At 48.7% G+C, this 24837-nt stretch overlaps 1 protein-coding gene across 1 annotated transcript in view; it reads right to left on the reverse strand.

Moving 5' to 3' along the window:
* Positions 1–24837, reverse strand: part of LOC139759650 (uncharacterized) — a 91261-nt gene that overhangs the window by 56616 nt on the left and 9808 nt on the right. The window contains exons 2-3 of the mRNA XM_071682043.1: positions 24563–24641; positions 22265–22315 (exon numbers count right to left, since the gene is read on the reverse strand). Coding sequence (XP_071538144.1) covers positions 22265–22315; positions 24563–24635 — 124 coding nt within the window. The 5' untranslated portion in view covers positions 24636–24641. The remainder of the gene's footprint in view (positions 1–22264; positions 22316–24562; positions 24642–24837) is intronic.

Consider the following 24837-nt stretch of genomic DNA (forward strand, 5'->3'; position numbering starts at 1 on the left):
ACTGGTACGCAGTGATGGTGGGCAGCAGACGTAGCCAAGACTGGTACGCAGTGATGGTGGGCAGCAGACGTAGCCAAGACTGGTACGCAGTGATGGTGGGCAGCAGACGTAGCCAAGACTGGTACGCAGTGATGGTGGGCAGCAGACGTAGCCAAGACTGGTACGCAGTGTGGTGGGCAGCAGACGTAGCCAAGACTGGTACGCAGTTATGGTGGGCAGCAGTGATGGTGGGCTGCAGTAAGCCAGAGTAGGTGGCAGCACTTGAGGTACAGGAACAGGAACACACACACACACACACACACACACACACACACACACACACACACACACACACACACACAGGAAGTCAATTTTGATGATGACGGTGGTTGTATGAGGCCAGGAACACCCTCCGCTGCCTCACACTTTCTTCACACTCCAGCGCTGACTCTCTCCCTCCCAACTCTATCCCCTCAACCCAGGGAGGAAGATGCGTAATATGTCTCTCCCTTGTACCATATATTGGGAGGTGCACTCACCCCGGAGATGGCTGGACCTCTAAACACACACCCTCATTACCTGTAGCGCCGCCTCAGCCCGACTCTCGGCGCCACCGCCCCCTGGACCCCCGTCCCTCACCAACCAGTGTCCTCTCCCATGAGGCGCAGCCTCTCATTTCGTAAGTCAGGATCCTTCCCTGGTAGTGTGGTATACACAACTGGCTTCCTTATGCCCCTCGCTTCACGGTGTTGGTCGGGGCAACATCCCAGTGCCCCTCCAACTGTATCATTACCCTCTGGGACCCACACTTAAATTGAGTTTTTGCACCATAGCTTCCGAGCAGCAAAGCCGTCCTGTGTTTGTTTTCAAGTGAGGGCGTTCTGTTATGGTGGTGGTGTCGTGAGCGGGTGTGTCATGGTGCGAGAGTTCCTCACCGACTTGGCTACCTCCTCGACGCAGCCTTAGTTGAGAAGAGTCCGAGAGAAAGAGCTGGTATTGGAGCAGTCTGGGTGTGCAAGAGTGAGAGTGAAATGTGGGTGTGGTGGTGGGGGCCGTGTATGGCGCCAGGGGAGGGCTCTCGCCTGCCACACAGTAGGACTCAGTCACATGGTATTTTTGGCCGAGCCAGAGGTCCTGACCACAGTCATCGCCAGACGGAAATAGCATTACCTGGTCTCCCTTTACCCTGAGACAAGAGACTGCTCCATTTAACCAACAGGATTTAACATTATGGAAACTTTGTCACCGTCATTATGATACATACACCACTGATATTTGTTCCTGTGTAGAACCAAAATATATTGCATGTGTAAGTGGCACAGGGAGCGAAACAGCCAGCAAAGACATGAAGCTTAGTGATGATTGATCAGGAAGTGCAGAAGATGGGAGGGAGGGGTGGATCTACCCACTTGAGATCTGATATGATGTCCCAAACCTCCCAACCTCCCCTGTCATCTTCCTCATGTCCTGCCGCCTCACTCTCTCACGTTTGATGATGATGGATCAAGAAATGTTGACACGTACACACACACATACATTCATAATGGTAAAGCCATGATGCATATATACAAATTTAAAAGAGAAGAGGCAACATGAGTGTAAAACTCCCCCCGCTGAACTGTAACACACAAATGATAATCACGACTGGTAATCACATATTGGCTCTTACCCATGTATTACCACCCTCTCCAGGCAAGCATAACAACGTCGCAAACCACAAAGAACAAAGCAGTGACCAGCTACCTGACAACCTCAGACATTCATCACCAAAAGTGTTTGCAATATAATCTCACGTCATCTTCCTCAGCACTCAGGTGTCTGCAGCAGCATTAGGTCCCTTCCACCCGAACCACTTCATAAGCAACTGACGATGACTGATTGAAAATAAAAAGCTTAACTTTGGTGGAGGTGATGAAAACGACGCTCCCAGGACTGACTGATCCCTGTGATACCCCGCTTGTCACGTGTTGTCAGTCGGCTGCTTCCACTTTTAATACCACGCGTTCTCACCTGCCTGTGGGCAATGCTGATCATGAGCACATTCGCTTTCCTCTGTGTGTGTGTGTGTGTGTGTGTGTGTGTGTGAATGATAGTAAATCACATATCTAGTATGAATTCTTGGACTGTAAATCACATACCTAGAATATGTTTATGGACTTCAACAGTTTTGTGTTAAACTATATGATAAACTTGATTATATCACTGGTCAACAAAATTGAACTTTGTTCTCATCAAGGAAGCAGTGTAAGTTTTCTAGACCGATTTCCGACGCACATTACGAACTTTTAGTCCGTCTTAATACATCACGTCTCGTTTTTCTTTCTACGGATACATACTATTTCAGTTCAACTGCAGCTACATGATGCATGGGCGAAGGTCAAATGATAAGATTTGTATCGGTTCAAACTTTTTATTACAGAACTTCAGTATTGCTGGGTAGATGGTATACAAAGATGATACTATCCAGAAGGACAAGCTGAAACGTTAACCTTTAAGCCTCTTTATGAGGACGATCTTCACAAGGTACAAGCGCCTCTTGTGCTGCTCTGACTCAGGGTCGTCCCTGTACAACATCCAGCAGTCATCTGCAAGCATTCCTTCATTCCACAAACCCTGGCTGGTATCGATGTGCTGATGTCCAGATGGAAACGTTCTCCTTGTTCGTCAGACGCTGCTCCAAGGTTCTCCGCACAAGCGTCCAGATGTGGATGAAGGAAATGCACCTTCAGCGACATCCTACATCCCATAACAGCATAGGATTTGAGAAGTCTTTTCCCTCTGCCTTCAAAACCCGGAGATCCTGCGTTTCCCAAGAAATGTTCGCATAGTCCAACCAACGAGAGTTCCAGTCCTCCAGTTCCAAGTCATCAAGATGTGTGATGCTGAAGTTGTGATCTCCCAGGAGTTCCTTCATCTACAGACTGATGACGATGCCTTCTTTCAACTTGGCCTCAGTGATCTTCGGAAATTTTTTCATCACATACTTGAGTCCTTTCAAGTTTCCCCTGGCCAGTGTGTTCACACGTTGCTTCATGAGACCAAACTTATGTGGAGCCGCGGAGGAAGAAATTCTTGACTCATATGATCATCGTTGAGGTCAGTCTAATTCCATATAATGCCTGGAAGTTGCTCGACCATCCTAGAGGCATAATTCACCTGTGTTTCGTGAATCCTGACTGCTTTCCCACCAGCATGCCCGTCACGTTTAAGTCCCCACATATTTTCCAGTTGCCATTTTTGTATTTTATGGTATGTAGGAGCGGCTGCATGTTCTCATGACACTTTCATGTGCACTGATGACCTACAGGAACGGAGGGTTTCTTGTTCCGTTGTGGAGCAGCGCCGCTTTCACATTTCTCTTACATGAGTGGATGAACAAGCGCCATTGCGAGGGATCATGTTCTTGGGAGAAGCAGTGGAATAATGCGTCAAAGTTGGTGCCAGAACAGAGCGCCACATCCACGAGAAAATGACAAGCACGAGTCTGATTCTTCTCCTGAAATAAGTGATGCGAGCGTCCTTCTTGAGCAAACATTTTTCTTTTCGACGAGATGCTAAAAGTTCAGCTTTATCTTTCAGCAGAGCCAACCAGATCATTCATAAACAGTAGACGTGACACAAGAAAATGGATTTCATTTTCGAAGTCGGCGTCTAAAACTACATCAAGTCTACCACAAGTCATGTGTCATGAAAATTAGTTGTTGACCAGTGTAATTAGTGATGATATTGAATGGTGCACGTAAGAGAGTGAGAGTGTATGTGGTCTTGACTGTGACAGCCTTAATGACCGTGGCGGTCGACTAACCAACCGCTCAGCCAGCCGTGGCATCTGCCCCGTGGCCATCACAGCCGGCAGGACCCGCTGTATGTGACCCTCAGCCGCTTACTAGAGGTCATAGGTCAGCCTTCCATGAAGAGAGAGGTGGTGCGGATTTACCAATGCTTCCTGCATGAAGGTTGAGCAATACATTGATCCAGGCAGATGGCTCTCGTTATAGGGTCACACTGGGAACCTACGGTGGACACACGTGCAAACTGATCTTATATATAAAGTTGTCTGTATGTTTTCGCCGTTTCCCGTGCGAGGTAGTGCAGAGGCACAGGAAGAAATGGCTCACATCCACTCTCCAGCTGTCTTGCATAATACACCGAAACCATAGCTTTCAGTCCACAACCATACCCCAAAGACCGACCTTTCCATGGTTTACCCCGACCGCTTCATTTGCCTTGGTTCAGCCAATTGATAGCACGTCGCCCCCTGTATACCCCATCGGTCCACCATGATTTATCCCATGCACATCTGACACCATCATGTATGTTCAGGCCCCGGACACTAAAATTCTTTTTCATTCTATCTTTCCGCCTCATCCTTGGTACCAGCTTTTCCTTGTTCCCTCCATTTCTGAGGTGTACTATACCCTCTTGGCCTCATAACGGCCTTTTAAGGTCAACATGCGCTATCTTAAAACCTTACCTAGATTCTGATGCACTTGCCCCAAAATTTTGGGCCTCTGGAGGCTACATAAAGCTGTAGTAAGTCTGAACCTTGAAAATTGGCCTTTGTTGACCTTAAAGGCCGGGCTGTGGCACCCTTGGATCTCGTCTTTGATCTTCAGGCACCTTTATTATGAGTTAAGGTTGGTAGGTTGCCTACGTTGAATAAGTGCAGTGAACTATATCTAATCTTTAAGGCTGGAGTGGCAGCTTCTTACACACACACACACACACACACACACACACACACATGTTCGTTGGAGGTGGGTGGGAGGCAGCGAGGGTGAGGGGTGTGGCGGGGCCGTCTAGGGCGTGTGTGTGGTGGGTGGCCAGGTGATGGTAGCGGGCAAGCGGCCGCACCAGCTGTGTGGGACTAGTATTTATACCCAGATGAGGCGGCCTCTCTCTCTCTCTCTCTCTCTCTCTCTCTCTCTCTCTCTCTCTCTCTCTCTCTCTCTCTCTCTCTCTCTCTCGTCCCCCCCACCCCACCACCACCAGTACCACCATCCGTAGCTGACAACCCACCACAGCTAAGGCGACACCTCACTCACTAGACATACACCAGGAGACCACCATAGCTACGACCACACCACACACTCACCAGCCAGACACCAGCTGGCCACCACAGCTGAGACCACACCGTACTCTTACCAGCCATACACCAGCAAACCACCACAGCTAAGACCTGACCACACTCACCAGCAGACCACTACAGCTAAGACCTTACCACACTCACCAGCAGACCACCACAGCTAAGACCTGACCACATTAACCATCAGACCACCACAGCTAAGACCTTACCACACTCACCAGCAGACCACCACAGCTAAGACCTGACCACACTCACCAGCAGACCACCACAGCTAAGACCTGACCACATTAACCATCAGACCACCACAGCTAAGACCTTACCACACTCACCAGCAGACCACCACAGCTAAGACCTGACCACACTCACCAGCAGACCACCACAGCTAAGACCTGACCACATTAACCAGCAGACCACCACAGCTAAGACCTTACCACACTCACCAGCAGACCACCACAGCTAAGACCTGACCACACTGACCAGCACCCACCACAGCTAAGACCTGACCACACTGACCAGCAGACCACCATAGCTAAGACCTGACCACATTAACCAGCAGACCACCACAGCTAAGACCTGACCACACTGACCAGCACCCACCACAGCTAAGACCTTACCGCACTCACCAGCAGACCACCACAGCTAAGACCTTACCACACTCACCAGCAGACCACCATAGCAAAGGCCATACCAATCGAACCACCAGATCACATCTGCTAAGGCCACACTACACTCACCAGCCACAGCCAACCACAGCTAAGGCCACACTGCACTCACCAGCAGTATCGGGCTCCCATCTCAATGTATGCCCCAGTTCCTCACACTGCGAGAGATCATGTCTGGCAGGGGTGTCGTGTCCCACCCACCCTGGGCTGATGTAGGGGTTGGCCTCTACCACAGCGGCAGGACGACAGTAAACACAGCGGCGAGGCCTTCCTCCATGACATTCTAGTTATGGTCCTGGCCGGCTGGTGAGGCCCCCACCCGCCTATGTACATCCAGAGTCTACCTATATACACCTGTGTCCTCCTCCTCATTTCGATCATTTTTGTTTTCACATGAACACCTCAGAAGGTTGAGGGAGGTAAGATGATCTTGTGGGTCATCACACGGCCGTGTGTGGTGACGGCCGTGTGTGGAGGTGCCCAGGTTGGTGAGGGTTGGGCCTGGAGTCCAAGCTACATGGGTGGGTTTACTGGCCTAATATGGCCGACACGGCAACACGCCGCCCACCATCTGCCATGTAAGGCAGCGTCAGCCTACCACAGCTCCACGTGTACCACGCCTCCGCTGCTACGCCCCACTGCATCACACACCGGCGTAACACTGCAGCACGTTGCGTCACTCGAGGGTCAAAACCCAGCCATCCTTCCCACGCCCTCAACCCCCCATTTTCCTTTCCCTTTAACCTTTGTTTATAACGACGTTCCGCTGTGGGCTCTACCCTCCCCACTTCCTGTGTGGGCGGGCGGTGCTGCTCAACCAGGCTGTCCCCGTCCGCCGTCAACACCTCTTGCCGCCATATTTCACACGACAGTACATTACTATGAGGCATTACTTGATGTACGTAGATAACACTGTACATCACAAACGTTAGATCCATCCAACGCCTTCCGCAGGAGGAAGCTGGTCAGGGGAGGTTGGAACCAGAGAATGAAACCTCTCGGTGTATTTGTGTATAAATATTAATCAGGAGGAAACGTGAGATGCAATATAAGGAGGGGACGGCAGTCTGTGTGAGGACCACCACCGCCTCTGGTCGGCCAGCTTGGGAAGGAGGAGGTAAGTAACACACACACACACACACACACACACACACACACACACACACATGTTGAGCAGACTGGTTGAAATAGTCGTTATATGATGAGAGCAGCATGGTGAGACCTGAGCCTCAGGGGTATCTAGATGTACAACGGTCGTGTGACATTGTACAGGATTATCTCCTGCAAGTCATTGTTCATAAGACATCTTTACCCCTAGTTGGTCATTATAGATAACCCTGGCGGCAGGTGCAGGTATTAGTACTGAGATATTGTACAAATCTGTCACTTGATTAAGCTGATGAAGTGTGCACTGCAAGTGTTTTGATAAGCTGGGGCACCGTAGCCAAGACCATTGATAAGCAGTGAGGCAGGGCTTATCACTGATATGTCAACACTGTCATACTTCCTACACACACACACACACACACACACACACACACACACACACATCATGTTATTCTCAAGAAAAGTTATTCATTTCGCTACAGTAGACGTCATTGTCCTCTTCCCTGTGTCATGGTGCGCACATAATCGTGTATTGTCCTTAATACTTTGTACTGGTATTTTCATGACTGTAGGCAGTGTCCTCATTACTGTGTTATCATTACCTGTTTGTTCTTTGCAGGGGAAGAGTTCTACACCCGCGACGCCCAACTTGTAAGGTGCCTGCCTTCATCGTATCTTGCCATACACCATTTCAACCGTCCACCATCATCACACTTATTTTCTTTTTTTAAGTTCCTTTCAATGAGCATCTCACTCATCCTCTAATTACGGCTTCTGGTAACTAACTCTGGTGTTGCACCTCGTAAAACATGACCTGTTGACTGTCAGCGTCATCTGCCTGACGTAGGAAGCTAATGATTGTTTCTGGACATCTACTTTCGTCTCTCCTCCATGTTGAACACTTTCTAGTCTTCAGCTTTTCATTGTAGCTCAGTTCTTTTGACTCAGTCACCGTCTGTGTAGCTTCTCGTTCATATTTGTTTGCTTCTGTAGGTGTGGTGACCACACGTGGGAGGCTTAATCTCGCCTCGATCTAAAATATGCTTTAAATATATTACCAAACATTTCCGTAGCCAGAAACTCGAATGAGATTCTAATATTTGCCCAGCGGATAGTTTATCTCTTTCAGAAATCTCCTGATGTGTATCTCTGGCCACGGTTTAGGCACAATGTTGACCCCTAAATCTATTTATATCCCGCTATGTAGTAATTACAAATATTCCATCGTCATATGTACGTCGCACATACTGTCAATCTCATCAACCATTTGTCAGACCAACTTTAAGGTATGCTCAGGTCCTTTGTAAGCTGTTGTAATGGTTTTCATTCTTCATTTCTCATGACGTTCCCATCATCCGCAGACATGTTTACATACCAGTCTAGTCCTTCAGGCTCTTCATTTACATACAATAACAATGGGCACTAGACGAAGCCCTGCGGCAGGACACTTGTAACCTCTTATCTGCGTCGTTAATCTCCTCCTACAGAGGTAGTGTCCAGTGAAGTAGTCAGCCCTTTATTCTTGCCTGTATCTCTAGCTTCGTGAGCCACACATGATGGGGTAAGGTGCCTCTAGCTTCGTGAGCCACACATGATGGGGTAAGGTGCCTCTAGCTTCGTAAGTCACACATGATGGGGTAAGGTGCCTCTAGCTTCGTGAGCCACACATGATGGGGTAAGGTGCCTCTAGCTTCGTGAGCCACACATGATGGGGTAAGGTGCCTCTAGCTTCGTGAGCCACACATGATGGGGTAAGGTGCCTCTAGCTTCGTGAGCCACACATGATGGGGTAAGGTGCCTCTAGCTTCGTGAGCCACACATGATGGGGTAAGGTGCCTCTAGCTTCGTGAGCCACACATGATGGGGTAAGGTGCCTCTAGCTTCGTGAGCCACACATGATGGGGTAAGGTGCCTCTAGCTTCGTGAGCCACACATGATGGGGTAAGGTGCCTCTAGCTTCGTGAGCCACACATGATGGGGTAAGGTGCCTCTAGCTTCGTGAGCCACACATGATGGGGTAAGGTGCCTCTAGCTTCGTGAGCCACACATGATGGGGTAAGGTGCCTCTAGCTTCGTGAGCCACACATGATGGGGTAAGGTGCCTCTAGCTTCGTGAGCCACACATGATGGGGTAAGGTGCCTCTAGCTTCGTGAGCCACACATGATGGGGTAAGGTGCCTCTAGCTTCGTGAGCCACACATGATGGGGTAAGGTGCCTCTAGCTTCGTGAGCCACACATGATGGGGTAAGGTGCCTCTAGCTTCGTGAGCCACACATGATGGGGTAAGGTGCCTCTAGCTTCGTGAGCCACACATGATGGGGTAAGGTGCCTCTAGCTTCGTGAGCCACACATGATGGGGTAAGGTGCCTCTAGCTTCGTGAGCCACACATGATGGGGTAAGGTGCCTCTAGCTTCGTGAGCCACACATGATGGGGTAAGGTGCCTCTAGCTTCGTGAGCCACACAGTGTACCAGACACTTCAGTGATCAAAGTCACTGCTTACCCAGTCATAAAAGTCTCAAAGATTCATCAAACAAGACCTCGCATCCCCCTGAACCTGTGATGTCTCCCAGGTAAGCAGTCTCCTGTGCAGGTAGTCGTTCATTTGGTGCCTGAGCATTTCTTTCAGTGTGTTAGGAACCACATATAGGTGAGTGAGGCTGACCTGGACATGTGCGCGGTTTTCCGACCTTTATTATTAAATATCGGCTCGACATCTGCCTTCCTCCGTATCTCTGGAAGTTCCACTTTCCCCAGTGTCTTAATGGATAGTATTCCGACAAGCTTAGCAAGTGGCTGTGCAGCATCCTGCCACACACACACACACATGTGGAAGTTTCATCAGGAACATACACCATGTATGGCTCATCATGCTGCTGTATCAAGGTGAAAATATGATTTGTTTGTCCAGAGTTTTCCCCTTCCACCTTTCTAACCCTGATGGCGTTTCATCCTGCACTGTGGCAACACTTTTCAATTGATCATTTAGCTCCTCGTATAATTCCTCATCTTCTGCCAGAGTTCAGCCATCCTCAGCTTGACTGGCTGATCGTTAACCAATAATTTGATATAATTTGAGGAAAGACGAATATATTTATGGTTTTATTTGCTCTTTATTCATATCATTTGTTTCACTTTTTTTGCGAAAAAAGATATTGTTTTGGTGGATGTCGGTTAAAGGTCACAGTAGAATTAACATGGTATTGGTCGTGCGGTTGGCAGTGTAGATGCTGGCTAGCCATGTGGACCGATCACGTTGCCAGTCGTCCGTGATTTTGTTGTACGGCTCCTGCAGCCATGGCCGCTTGAAGAAGAGTCAGTCAACATAAGACACATTTTTTATGACAGTTGTGGAACAGGAATACTGTACTTTCGTTTTCAGTGTGTACCACTTGTCTACATCTTCGTCGTATATCCGTAGATATGGTTTATTTTGGGCTTCACCTGGTAAAGCATTTCAAATATCTCGTCCATCATGTTTGTATAGAAGAAGGAGAGAGAGAGAGAGAGAGAGAGAGAGAGAGAGAGAGAGAGAGAGAGAGAGAGAGAGAGAGAGAGAGAGAGAGAGGTTTGATGGAGGCAGAACTGCACACATATTTTTGACGGTTCACAATACCAGTGGAGGCTACTAGTGCCCAGGGTCAGCCTCAAGCTGGTACAGTGAAAGATCTTCAGCAATATGTGATTCTACCACTCATTCTACCGCTCATTCTACCACTCATTCTACCCCATATTCTACCACTCATTCGACCGCTCATTCGACCGCTCATTCTACCACTCATTCTACCGCTCATTCTACCACTCATTCTACCCCATATTCTACCACTCATTCGACCGCTCATTCGACCGCTCATTCTACCACTCATTCTACCGCTCATTCTACCACTCATTCTACCCCATATTCTACCACTCATTCGACCGCACATTCGACCGCTCATTCTACCACTCATTCTACCGCTCATTCTACCACTCATTCTACCCCATATTCTACCACTCATTCGACCGCTCATTCGACCGCTCATTCTACCACTCATTCTACCGCTCATTCTACCACTCATTCTACCCCATATTCTACCACTCATTCGACCGCTCATTCGACCGCTCATTCTACCACTCATTCTACCACTCATTCGACCGCTCATTCGACCGCTCATTCTACCACTCATTCTACCACTCATTCGACCGCTCATTCGACCGCTCATTCTACCACTCATTCTACCACTCATTCTGCCACTCATTCTACCGCTCATTCGACCGCTCATTCTACCGCTCATTCGACCGCTCATTCTACCACTCATTCTACCGCTCATTCGACCGCTCATTCTACCACTCATTCTACCACTCATTCTACCACTCATTCGACCGCTCATTCTACCGCTCATTCTACCGCTCATTCTACCGCTCATTCTACCACTCATTCTACCACTCATTCTACCACTCATTCGACCGCTCATTCTACCGCTCATTCTACCACTCATTCTACCACTCATTCTACCACTCATTCTACCACTCATTCGACCGCTCATTCTACCGCTCATTCTACCGCTCATTCGACCGCTCATTCTACCACTCATTCTACCACTCATTCTACCACTCATTCGACCGCTCATTCGACCGCTCATTCTACCGCTCATTCTACCGCTCATTCGACCGCTCATTCTACCACTCATTCTACCACTCATTCTACCACTCATTCTACCGCTCATTCGACCGCTCATTCTACCACTCATTCTACCACTCATTCGACCTCTCATTCGACCGCTCATTCTACCGCTCATTCTACCGCTCATTCGACCGCTCATTCTACCGCTCATTCTACCACTCATTCTACCACTCATTCTACCGCTCATTCGACCGCTCATTCTACCACTCATTCTACCGCTCATTCTACCACTCATTCGACCGCTCATCCGACCGCTCATTCGACCGCTCATTCGACCACTCATTCTACCACTCATTCTACCACTCATTCTACCACTCATTCTACCGCTCATTCGACCGCTCATTCTATCACTCATTCGACCGCTCATTCGACCGCTCATTCTACCGCTCATTCGACCGCTCATTCTACCGCTCATTCGACCGCTCATTCTACCACTCATTCTACCGCTCATTCTACCACTCATTCGACCGCTCATTCGACCGCTCATTCGACCGCTCATTCTACCACTCATTCTGTAGGAATATGTGAATGATATTTGCATCGGTGTATTTACATTGAATGTTCTGTGTGGCGGGGTAGCGCCTTAAGTCGGAAAAACTTTGCTCAAGTTCTTCCTGACTGATGGATAATGAGAGTATGAGTGAGGAGTGATGCGTCAACAGTGGCCAGCCGTGGCCACTGAGATGGGAGCCTCCAGCATCGTTGATGACACACACACACACACACACACACACACACACACACACACACACACACACACTACGCACTTTGCCACTCCCGCCGCCACACCTCCTGCCCACACGACACAACATCCTCCACACATAACGTCTGCTTCTGGCCAGACCTTGCCAGACGCATGGCCCCGGGGAGGACACAACCCTCATGGCACTGGCGTGGCCTGGAGGTGGGCCACGTCAAGGTTTGAGTGGCACTGCTGTGGCCTGGAGGTGGGCCACGTCAAGGTTTGAGTGGCACTGGCGTGGCCTGGAGGTGGGCCACGTCAAGGTTTGAGCGCCGTCCGGCCGGCCGCCCTTTTAGGGATAATGCAGGTCTGTGCCCTTACTGAGAGCCACCAGCACCGCCGCCGCCCGGAGGAGGGGGTCAGGGGCAGTAGGATTCGACCCCCGGCGAAGAGCTGTGGACATGATAATGTCGTCACCTGCCTGTGTGTTGAGGAACACTTCGGGAAGATAAGATATAAAAGAACCACAAGTGTGAGAATGTGTTTGTGATCTGGGAGTATATGATTTGTCAGAGGTGAGTCAACGAATCTCTTTCTGATGATGAATGGACACGACGCTGCTCATACGAGAAGAAAAACTAACACAAGGGAATTGTGTGTGTGTGTGTGTGTTGATAGGGGAAGGGTAGTAATAGTGAAGACGTATTGATCCAAGAAAATACATGAAGAGCTGTATGACCAGGGAAGCACTAACCTCCAGCAGTATGACCAGGGAAGCACTAACCTCCAGCAGTATGACCAGGGAAGCACTAACCTCCAGCAGTATGACCAGGGAAGCACTAACCTCCAGCAGTATGACCAGGGAAGCACTAACCTCCAGCAGTATGACCAGGGTAGTACTAACCTCCAGCAGTGTGGCCAGGGAAGTACTAACCTCCAGCAGTATGACCAGGGAAGCACTAACCTCCAGCAGTATGACCAGGGTAGTACTAACCTCCAGCAGTGTGGCCAGGGAAGTACTAACCTCCAGCAGTGTGACCAGGGTAGTACTAACCTCCAGCAGTGTGGCCAGGGAAGTACTAACCTCCAGCAGTGTGGCCAGGGAAGTACCAACCTCCAGCAGTATGACCAGGGTAGTACTAACCTCCAGCAGTGTGGCCAGGGAAGTACTAACCTCCAGCAGTATGACCAGGGAAGCACTAACCTCCAGCAGTATGACCAGGGTAGTACTAACCTCCAGCAGTGTGGCCAGGGAAGTACTAACCTCCAGCAGTATGACCAGGGTAGTACTAACCTCCAGCAGTGTGGCCAGGGAAGTACTAACCTCCAGCAGTGTGACCAGGGAAGTACTAACCTCCAGCAGTGGCCAGGGTAGTACTAACCTCCAGCAGTGTGGCCAGGGAAGTACTAACCTTCAGCAGTGTGACCAGGGAAGTACTAACCTCCAGCAGTGTGACCAGGGAAGTACTAACCTCCAGCAGTGTGGCCAGGGTAGTACTAACCTCCAGCAGTGTGACCAGGGAAGTACTAACCTCCAGCAGTGTGGCCAGGGTAGTACTAACCTCCAGCAGTGTGGCCAGGGAAGTACTAACCTTCAGCAGTGTGACCAGGGAAGTACTAACCTCCAGCAGTGTGACCAGGGTAGTACTAACCTCCAGCAGTGTGGCCAGGGAAGTACTAACCTCCAGCAGTGTGACCAGTGAAGTACTAACCTCCAGCAGTGTGACCAGGGAAGTACTAACCTCCAGCAGTGTGACTAGGGAAGTACTAACCTTCAGCAGTGTGACCAGGGAAGTACTAGCCTCCAGCAGTGTGGCCAGGGAAGTACTAACCTCCAGCAGTGTGACCAGGGAAGTACTAACCTCCAACAGTGTGACCAGGGAAATACTAACCTCCAGCAGTGTGGCCAAGGAAGTACTAACCTCCAGCAGTGTGGCCAGGGAAGTACTAACCTCCAGCAGTGTGGCGAGGGAAGTACTAACTTTCAGCAGTGTGACCAGGGAAGTACTAACCTCCAGCAGTGTGGCCAGGTAAGTACTAACCTCCAGCAGTGTGGCCAGGGAAGTACTAACCTCCAGCAGTGTGGCCAGGGAAGTACTAACTTTCAGCAGTGTGACCAGGGAAGTACTAACCTCCAGCAGTGTGGCCAAGGAAGTACTAATCTCCAGCAGTGTGACCAGGGAAGTACTAACCTTCAGCAGTGTGGCCAGAGAAGTACTAACCTCCAGCAGTGTGGCCAGGGAAGTACTAACCTTCAGCAGTGTGGCGAGGGAAGTACTAACTTTCAGCAGTGTGACCAGGGAAGTACTAACCTCCAGCAGTGTGGCCAGGGAAGTACTAACCTCCAGCAGTGTGACCAGAGAAGTACTAACCTCCAGCAGTATGGCCAGGGAAGTACTAACCTTCAGCAGTGTGACCAGGGAAGTACTAACCTCCAGCAGTGTGACCAGGGTAGTACTAACCTCCAGCAGTGTGGCCAGGGAAGTACTAACCTCCAGCAGTGTGACCAGTGAAGTACTAACCTCCAGCAGTGTGACCTGGGAAGTACTAACCTCCAGCAGTGTGACCAGGGAAGTACTAACCTTCAGCAGTGTGACCAGGGAAGTACTAACCTCCAGCAGTGTGGCCAGGGAAGTACTAACCTCCAGCAATGTGACCAGGGAAGTACTAACCTCCAACAGTGTGACCAGGGAAGTACTAACCTCCAGCAGTGTGGCCAAGGAAGTACTAACCTCCAGCAGTGTGGCCAGGGAAGTACTAACCTCCAGCAGTGTGGCGAGGGAAGTACTAACTTTCAGCAGTGTGACCAGGGAAGTACTAACCTCCAGCAGTGTGGCCAGGGAAGTACTAACCTCCAGCAGTGTGGCCAGGGAAGTACTAACCTCCAGCAGTGTGGCGAGGGAAGTACTAACTTTCAGCGGTGTGACCAGGGAAGTACTAACCTCCAGCAGTGTGGCCAGGGAAGTACTAACCTCCAGCAGTGTGACCAGGGAAGTACTAACCTTCAGCAGTGTGGCCAGAGAAGTACTAACCTCCAGCAGTGTGGCCAGAGAAGTACTAACCTTCAGCAGTGTGGCGAGGGAAGTACTAACTTTCAGCAGTGTGACCAGGGAAGTACTAACCTCCAGCAGTGTGGCCAGGGAAGTACTAACCTCCAGCAGTGTGACCAGAGAAGTACTAACCTCCAGCAGTATGGTCAGGGAAGTACTAACCTTCAGCAGTGTGGCCAGAGAAGTACTAACCTCCAGCAGTGTGACCAGGGAAGTACTAACCTTCAGCAGTGTGACCAGAGAAGTACTAACCTCCAGCAGTGTGGCCAGGGAAGTACTAACCTCCAGCAGTGTGACCAGGGAAGTACTAACCTCCAGCAGTGTGGCCAGGGAAGTACTAACCTTCAGCAGTGTGGCCAGGGAAGTACTAACCTCCAGCAGTGTGACCAGGGAAGTTTTAACCTCCAGCAGTGTGACCAGAGAAGTACTAACCTCCAGCAGTGACCAGGGAAGTACTAACCTTCAGCAGTGTGGCCAGGGAAGTACTAACCTTCAGCAGTGTGACCAGAGAAGTACTAACCTCCAGCAGTGTGGCCAGGGTAGTACTAACCTTCAGCAGTGTGGCCAGGGAAGTACTAACCTCCAGCAGTGTGACCAGGGAAGTACTAACCTCCAGCAGTGTGGCCAGGGAAGTACTAACCTTCAGCAGTTTGACCAGGGAAGTACTAACCTTCAGCAGTGTGGCCAGGGAAGTACTAACCTTCAGCAGTATGACCAGAGAAGTACTAACCTTCAGCAGTGTGGCCAGGGAAGTACTAACCTCCAGCAGTGTGACCAGAGAAGTACTAACCTTCAGCAGTGTGACCAGAGAAGTACTAACCTTCAGCAGTGTGGCCAGGGAAGTACTAACCTTCAGCAGTGTGACCAAAGAAGTACTAACCTCCAGCAGTGTGGCCAGGGAAGTACTAACCTTCAGCAGTGTGACCAGGGAAGTACTAACCTTCAGCAGTGTGACCAGGGAAGTACTAACCTCCAGCAGTGTGACCAGGGTAGTACTAACCTTCAGCAGTGTGGCCAGGGAAGTACTAACCTCCAGCAGTGTGGCCAGGGAAGTACTAACCTTCAGCAGTGTGACCAGGGAAGTACTAACCTTCAGCAGTGTGGCCAGGTAAGTACTAACCTTCAGCAGTGTGACCAGGGAAGTACTAACCTTCAGCAGTGTGGCCAGGGAAGTACTAACCTTCAGCAGTGTGACCAGGGAAGTACTAACCTCCAGCAGTGTGGCCAGGGAAGTACTAACCTCCAGCAGTGTGGCCAGGGAAGTACTAACCTCCAGCAGTGTGACCAGGGAAGTACTAACCTTCAGAAGTGTGACCAGGGAAGTACTAACCTTCAGCAGTGTGGCCAGGGAAGTACTAACCTTCAGCAGTGTGACCAGGGAAGTACTAACCTTCAGCAGTGTGACCAGGGAAGTACTAACCTTCAGCAGTACCGACTAACCTTCAGCAGTGTGACCAGGGAAGTACTAACCTCAGCAGTGACAGGAGGTGTAAACCAGCTGTGTGACAGGGTATACTAACCTTCAGCAGTGTGGCCAGGGAAGTACTAACCTCCAGCACCTGCCTCACTATAACCTTCACAACCTCCAAGTTTCCAGATAGCGACAGAGCTTCCCTGTGCCCAGCACCATCTTCACAGTTACCTCATCCTTTTTTGTCACCATGGTCCCAACACTCACTTGTCATCTTACCAGACACCATCACCCTCTCCAGTACGACCACCATCATTGCCCCAGCTTGAACTCTCTTGCCCAATATCCACCCCAGCAGCATCAGTCTCCCGTCACCATCACTTCCTCCTACACCCACACATGTTCGCTACACCTAAAGTTAACATTCACTCCTCATACACCACCTGCACGAAGTTGGTTAGCAGTTATTTGAGTCACCACCTTCCAGACATCTCCAATTGTAGACACTTGGGGTTAACATGTCAGTCCACAGCCCCTCTGCACACACGAGTGACCCAGCTGTGTTGATGTCTGCGAGGCAGCGGCACTGCCTGGGGAACCATGTGTTCTTGATCATGTGTCTCCAGCGTTCCCTGCCCAGTAAACTTACCTTATCCAAACAAACTATTGCCCCGGTCGTAAACCTGGCATGTTCGTGCATCACACGTGAACACATGCGCGTATATGGTATTAATAACTTCACCTACGATCTTTTCTCTTTTGTCAAATACATTACGACATCCGAGTTTTATCACGCTCAGCTGAGCTTTTTCGGGTAGCAGGGCTGGCTGGCCTCAGGTTCTGTACACACTACTCTCAACTTTCGTTTCATTCTGTTTTTGTTCATGACATCATTAGAAATATTTCATTCAGATAATTAAACATCAGTAAACCACTGTAATTGTAATAATCAATTACTAGTTATGTTCTCTAACAACAACAACACAGTATACGATGCAGGCTCTCCAAGATGTCATTTCCCTCTGGAACCCATTACAAATTCCTCCTCTCCTCTGATGTGCAATTTGATAACTAGATGACTTGAGCAGCCAACACAGTAGATGTACCTGGCATCTGTGTAACATGTGCATGTATTGCACATACCTCATGTTACACATAGAAGTAACTCTGTCTTTCAGAAACTGGGAGTTCTCTGTAGTTGTTGTAACTTCGCTTCATTTGATCACTTATTCTAATTATTCGAAGGATTCATTCGTCCTTGTGTGGAGTTCTGCATTGAATAGGTTCCGCTACAATGTCGGTTCTCTTTCCCATCTTCTACAGATATTAGTTTGGATTTTCTCTCAAGAAGTGGTTGCTTGTGTGCTCCCTACCATTAGGTAGACCATGTAGTGAGCTACTGTCTCACATCATTATAATATACACGTTCTCAACTCGAGGCAGGGCCGTTGCCATGTATTTTTCTTCCCTTACACAGCTAAGCTTTGGAACTCTGTCTACCTCATGTCTTTCTCTACCTCATGTCTTTCTCTACCTCATGTCTTTCTCTACCTCATGTCTCTCTCTACCTCATGTCTTTCTCTACCTCATGTCTCTCTCTACCTCATGTCTTTCTCTACCTCATGTCTCTCTCTACCTCATGTCTTTCTCTACCTCATGTCTCTCTCTACCTCATGTCTTTCTCTACCTCATGTCTTTCTCTACCTCATGTCTTTCTCTACCTCATGTCTTTACCTCATGTCTTTCTCTACCTCATGTCTTTCCTAACATCCAGGTCTTGCTACTCAAAAGGCAGGTTTTCCACACCCTCCAAAAGTCTTAGATTATTTTCCATCTTTTCTTTATATTTCCATCGTTATAACCTTCCAGATTCCACTTCAGGTTTGGTCTGGATGACGACTCTCCTCCGTACCCACATGTGTATGTGTGTGTGTGTGTGTGTGTGTGTGTGTGTGTGTGTGTGTGTGTGTGTGTGTATTTCAGTCTCGAAATACCACCTCACCGGCCAGACACACACATGTAGGAATACTGGGAAGGGAACATGAGCTAGTGTGGTGAGTGGGTCACATGTATGTTTACTGAGAAGGGAACATGACCTGGTACAGTAAGTGGGTCATATACTAGTGTACACAGGTGAAGCAAGAGCGGTATACTCACATACAAAGATCAGTCATGTCATCCCATGCAACACTTAGCGACCAAGTGAAGTGGGTCTGTAACGAGCTTGGGTCTCTGTCATCGATTGTTTGGATCAAGCTGGTCCGCACAGCTTAATCCGGCTCTGTTCTACGTCCTCACGACACACATATCGTACCCACACCCGGTACACTCCCTCCTCACTGCCTTCCCTATTCCTGCCCTCAGCCTACGTCCTACGACAGCTGAGTGGGTCATGGCGGCACCTGCAAATCCCAATGTCATCTGGTGGGTGAAGGGGCGGCCAGCACACCCGAAAGACGCTCAGGAGTGGAACAGAACAAAGAGGGTCTTGTGTGGGTGACTAGAGCCTGCCCCAGAGTAGCCGGATGTGTTGCCTCAGTGGGTCTGTGTGAACAGCCTCTGTTTATTGAAACGTTTTAGTGTGCATCCTCCGCAGTGAGTTTGATATGAATATTTACTTGTGGCTTCAGGCTCTGAGTGCATGTTTAGAGTACTCACCATGATCAGGGGATGTGGTGTGAGTATGTATGAGAAGTGTGATGTATGAGAACTGTGTTGAGGGAGCAAGGGGAGGGACGTCTTAGTATGTGCAGCAAGGTCAACACTGTGTACTGTATCCATGGTGAGCTAGGGCACACAGCAGTACCCGGCTCCTCCACCACTATAGTTAACCTTCACTTCACAATGTATTAACTCTAATTTGTCAAAGTGAGTAAAATCTTGTATCATATGAAAACCCTGAAGCTTTCGTATGCTCTTAATGTCAAACATGTGACAAATGTGGAGTTTACCCGAAATAGGATTTTCCGTGTGTGGTCCCTCACCCGTGTGTGTAGGGTGGTCCCTCACCAGTGTGTGTAGGGTGGTCCCTCACCAGTGTGTGTAGGGTGGGCCCTCACCCGTGTGTGTAGGGTGGGCCCTCACCCGGGTGTGTAGGGTGGTCCCTCACCCGTGTGTGTAGGATGGGTCCTTACCTGTGTGTGTAGGGCGGGCCCTCACCCGTTTGTGTAGGGTGGGCCCTCACCCGTGTGTGTAGGGTGGGCCCTCACCCGTGTGTGTAGGGTGGTCCCTCACCCGTGTGTGTAGGATGGTCCCTCACCTGTGTGTATAAGGTGGTCGCTCACCCGTTGTGTGTACACAGGCGGTACACTGTACATATGGAGTACACTGTACCTATGCAGTACACTGTACACAGGCGGTACACTGTACATATGGAGTACACTGTACATATGCAGTACACTGTACACAGGCGGTACACTGTACATACACTGCATGACTTTGTGTGTGTGTGTGTGTGTGTGTGTGTGTGTGTGTGTGTGTGTGTGTGTGTGTGTGGCTGACTGGATGATGTGTTATGTGAACTGTGGTGAGGCTGAGGTTGGTAGGACGGGCCGAGAGGACGAGGGTGTGGGAGCTGGCCAGAGGGGAGTGTCATGGGCTGTCTCGCGGGGTAAGTGTGTCTGTGGCCATCTTAGGTAGCTAGACACAGTGACTGTCTTGGGATGAGAAGTGTGTCTCACAGAGGAAGACTTCTGGTGACCAGGGAGGAGTCAGGTTGTGGTGGAGTGATGCGTCCTGGCTGGGTGTACGGACGTGTCCGCGCGCCACCAGGTAGACTGTGGCACAACATGTGTACATTAAGAATGGTGTGCACGGGCGAGGCAGGAAGGAGACACTGGTGTGAGGCAAGTGTGCACTTCATGACTATTATCCCTCACGCGCCCACTAGCCTCAACACTACACTTACTATCATTATTATTATCATTATTACTAGTATTATTAGTATTAGTAGTAGTAGTGGTAGTAGTAATATCAATAGTATTAGTATATCATTTGTAGTATTAGTATTAGCATATTATTATTATTATTATTATTATTATTATTATTATTATTATTATTATGGTTAAGATGGAGTGATATGAAGGTGTTGGATGGGCGTAGGTAATGCTGGAGAGAACATATTTCTCGAGTGTAGCATTGTATGGCGTAGGTTGTGTGATGTTGATGGTTACTACATGTACATTGTACTTGCCTTCATTATATACCCTCGGCAGAATTGTTCGTTGAATATAATGATGGATAACTGGAGTCTCTTTGTGCTCCTAGCATCTTGGGGAATCAGATGTGTTTAATACCGCCGTCCAGGTATTGGATATGTTTGTCTGTTGTGGTGGCTCCGTTGTCTTATATCCGTCCTATATCTTGATCTGATTCTGTCGAATATGTTTTGCCAGTTGGCTGTATCTTGAGTCGTTCCATATTTTCGATGTAGAATTATTTGTGACGAATCTTATTCCGTATCCAGTCAAGCTTCAGTATGCCTGCTTCAGAGGCGAGGTGTGTTGATGCTGGCCAGTGTGGGAAGGATCACAACCTTTTACCGTTATCTTCTGTAGGTGCCAGAAGGTGTTCAAGCCAGTCAGGGCTGCTGTACCTTGTGTGGTTGATGTGTTTACTTGTTGTGTCAGCGCCAGCTTGGCTTCCCTACACCACACGGGGTAGTCTCGTGTGGTGTAGGGCAGGATGGCCCGCTTGTGGCGCACTAATTTTGGGTCTTAAGATGTGCGGCCGCTGTTCTGTCAAGTCAGTTCTCACAGAGACAGGCGACAGCCGTATTGAATGTGTGGTCTGGTGTGGGATGGTTCTTTCTCTTCTCTAAGTCATCTTGTGGGACATTTCTTCTTCATGGACTTCTTATGATTGTTGTTTCCTTCAAGTATAATCCTGGATCCAGATTCACGTGTGTTCCTGTACGTCACGATGACTTCAAGAAATCAAATGAATTTTCGTCCAAACTTTGGCCTGGACATTCTCTGGCCGGGGGTGGAAAACGGGCACACACTGAGGGAGATTGGCTCCCCAGCTGGATATACACCCTTCCCAGGCTACCTCCCCAGCTGGGTGTATACCCTCCCCAGGCTAACCCCCCAGTTGGGTATACATCCCCAAGTTAGTTCCCCCGCTAGGTGTACACCCTCTTCGGGTTGACTCCCCAGCTGGGTATACACCTTCCCCAGCCAGACAAGCCGTACCTCCAATATGGGACTCCCTCCCTCACACGTACCCATCACCTGCCATACAGAATGGCCAGTGTGGTGAAGATCATTACACAGGATGTTAGTACGTACATGCGTCTCAGGTACGGCCCATACATGCGTTAGCTGCCTTCTGCCATTACCTGACACACTTACACATATATATGGTCTGTCATCTGAGTTATGAGAGAATTATGATACATGATAGACATTCACAACACGACTGTTGGTCAAACTTGTGTATTCTTCATCCACGGTACACACGGGTCGGTACTCACCGTACACACAGGTATTAAAGGTACTTAAAGTACACACAGGTGCAGTTGATCCTCATGGTGCATACAGGTACCAGAGGTATGGTACACAGGTACCATATATACGTTACACAGTTACTAGGATTACGGTACACGGGTGCCAGACGTACTTACCATTGATGGGCCGTCCGGTGTAGAGGCTGACTCTGCCGTCGCCAATCGTTGCTGTAAGGAGGAGGAGGAGACACATCATTAGTCTGCGGATGGTGGGGCCGGGTGGCTGCTGAAGTTTGTACGTAAATATGTGGTGAAGGGCAGTAGTGGGTCGTACGTCGTGGTTTGTATAGGACAGTAGGTGGTCGTTGGTCAAGTTGTGGTTTACAAATGGTCATGTCAGTTGCAATGTCATCTGTTGATATATTATGATTGGTAGAAATGATCTGATGTTGGCTTCTTAACCTTATACTTTATGCGAACCACAAACATAGTGTGGCCCGCTTGCTGTGCAAACCATCCTCTGCTTGTCAACGTGCCCTTCACCCATACTCTCACTGAAAAGCCTGTGTATCACTAGAGCGTAGACAATAAGTATTTTAATAGTAAAGAACTAAGGTAAATATGATGGTGTTTCATTAGTGTGACAACGTGGATGCTATGCCAGACGCACGACCTTTCTGAGATTAGGTTATTCAAGTAAGATATGTTTTCTAAATTGAAGTATTTTTGTACACTTCCGCTACTGTTTTTCATTACTTACGAATTCATATTAGATTTATACATATAGAGATGAAAAAAAACTGATCAGGCAAGAGCTGTATTGTAATACATGGTTATTTGCATTGATTTTATTGGCTTTTCTGAGGACCATTTCAGAACATGGTTCACGGACCCGTAGAGGCCCATGAGCCCTAGGTTGGTTGCTCCAGTAGAGGGGGTAGGATCAGCATTACTCTCCCACAATGTAACATATCTAAACCTTTCTTTTCTGGCACAGATTTCCTCTAAGTTGATGAAGGAAAAAATGAACATGAAATTGATAAGGTTGCAGCAATAGAAAATGGGAACTGCACCTGTAAAACACCTGCGATGTTTGAGACATTGATGTGTGGGACATATTGATGTTTGGGACATTGATGTGTGGGACATATTGATGTTTGGGACATTGATGTGTGGGACATATTGATGTTTGGGACATTGATGTGTGGGACATATTGATGTTTGGGACATTGATGTGTGGGACATATTGATGTTTGAGACATTGATGTGTGGGACATATTGATGTTTGGGACATTGATGTGTGGGACATATTGATGTTTGTGACATTGATGTGTGGGACATATTGATGTTTGAGACATTGATGTGTGGGACATATTGATGTTTGGGACATTGATGTGTGGGACATATTGATGTTTGAGACATTGATGTGTGGGACATATTGATGTTTGGGACATTGATGTGTGGGACATATTGATGTTTGAGACATTGATGTGTGGGACATATTGATGTTTGGGACATTGATGTGTGGGACATATTGATGTTTGGGACATTGATGTGTGGGACATATTGATGTTTGGGACATTGATGTGTGGGACATATTGATGTTTGAGACATTGATGTGTGGGACATATTGATGTTTGGGACATTGATGTGTGGGACATATTGATGTTTGGGACATTGATGTGTGGGACATACTGATGTGTGGGTTCGAACCCTGCGCGTTGCACCAGACCCATGTGTTCATCCTACCCGGGATTGGTCGATAGATGGTTACCTGCCTGACCTAGGCTGGTGTTGTGTGAGCATAAATACATAGAGCAAAAACACGGTACATCAACACAAGGTTAAGAGACGAAGCAACACGAGAGTAAAGCTGTAACTCACAATAACAAGTAATCATCCACCTTGCACATGTCCCTCAGCCACTGCTCAGGTAACAGTATGTTAACCTGGCAGGAAAGTATGACGTTGACCTCATCAGATGCAGGCCAGGCGCAAGTTTAGTGTTTATCATTTACGAATTCATTCATCAGTTTTTCTTTAAGCAAAGACATTTCTCCAGTCTGTATCTTTATTTCATGAATTCAAGTGTTGTGTCACTTCACACACACACACACACAAGATACAACACTCGACATTTGTGGTTGTAGGAAGGAAAGGAGGGTTGAAAAAAAAAAAGGCGTGATCTCTGGTGCGTCTTGCTATACAACATGAGGCAAAACTTCCGTGTGTGTATGAAGACTTGATGATGAGGGTGTGTGTGTGTGTGTGTTTGTGTGTGTGTTTATGTAAGGTTATCATGGTAGAGGAACCCACATTGATAGACTGCTGTCCTTGTGGTGGTGAAGTGCTGTTGGGTCATCTATATCACTGGCACCAACCCTGCACTACCTGGTTATACCTTATACTTCCCGTGATCTACACTCTACTCCCAGCATCGAACACTCTACTAGCCCGGGTAGTAAGGACACTCACCTTGATACGTGATGGTACACGTCCCCAGCAGGAGCGGCAGCAGGCACCACACAGCACGTCCCGCCACCATCATGGTTCCCTATGGAAGACCAACACGTCATTACCAAGCAAACTGGATCCCGCACCTCAGCTTCACATACATACTCCGTGAGACCTTTCCTAGACCTGCCATGGGCTGATGCCTTGAGAACAGTAGTGAAGGAGGTTTGGAAGCGACACACTTCCTCGCCACACATGAAGTCAAACAATCTCAAGATATCGTTTATCAAGTTTGA

This window comes from Panulirus ornatus, chromosome 33, assembly GCF_036320965.1.
Source record: "Panulirus ornatus isolate Po-2019 chromosome 33, ASM3632096v1, whole genome shotgun sequence".
In the NCBI taxonomy this organism is placed as follows: Eukaryota; Metazoa; Arthropoda; class Malacostraca; order Decapoda; family Palinuridae; genus Panulirus; species Panulirus ornatus.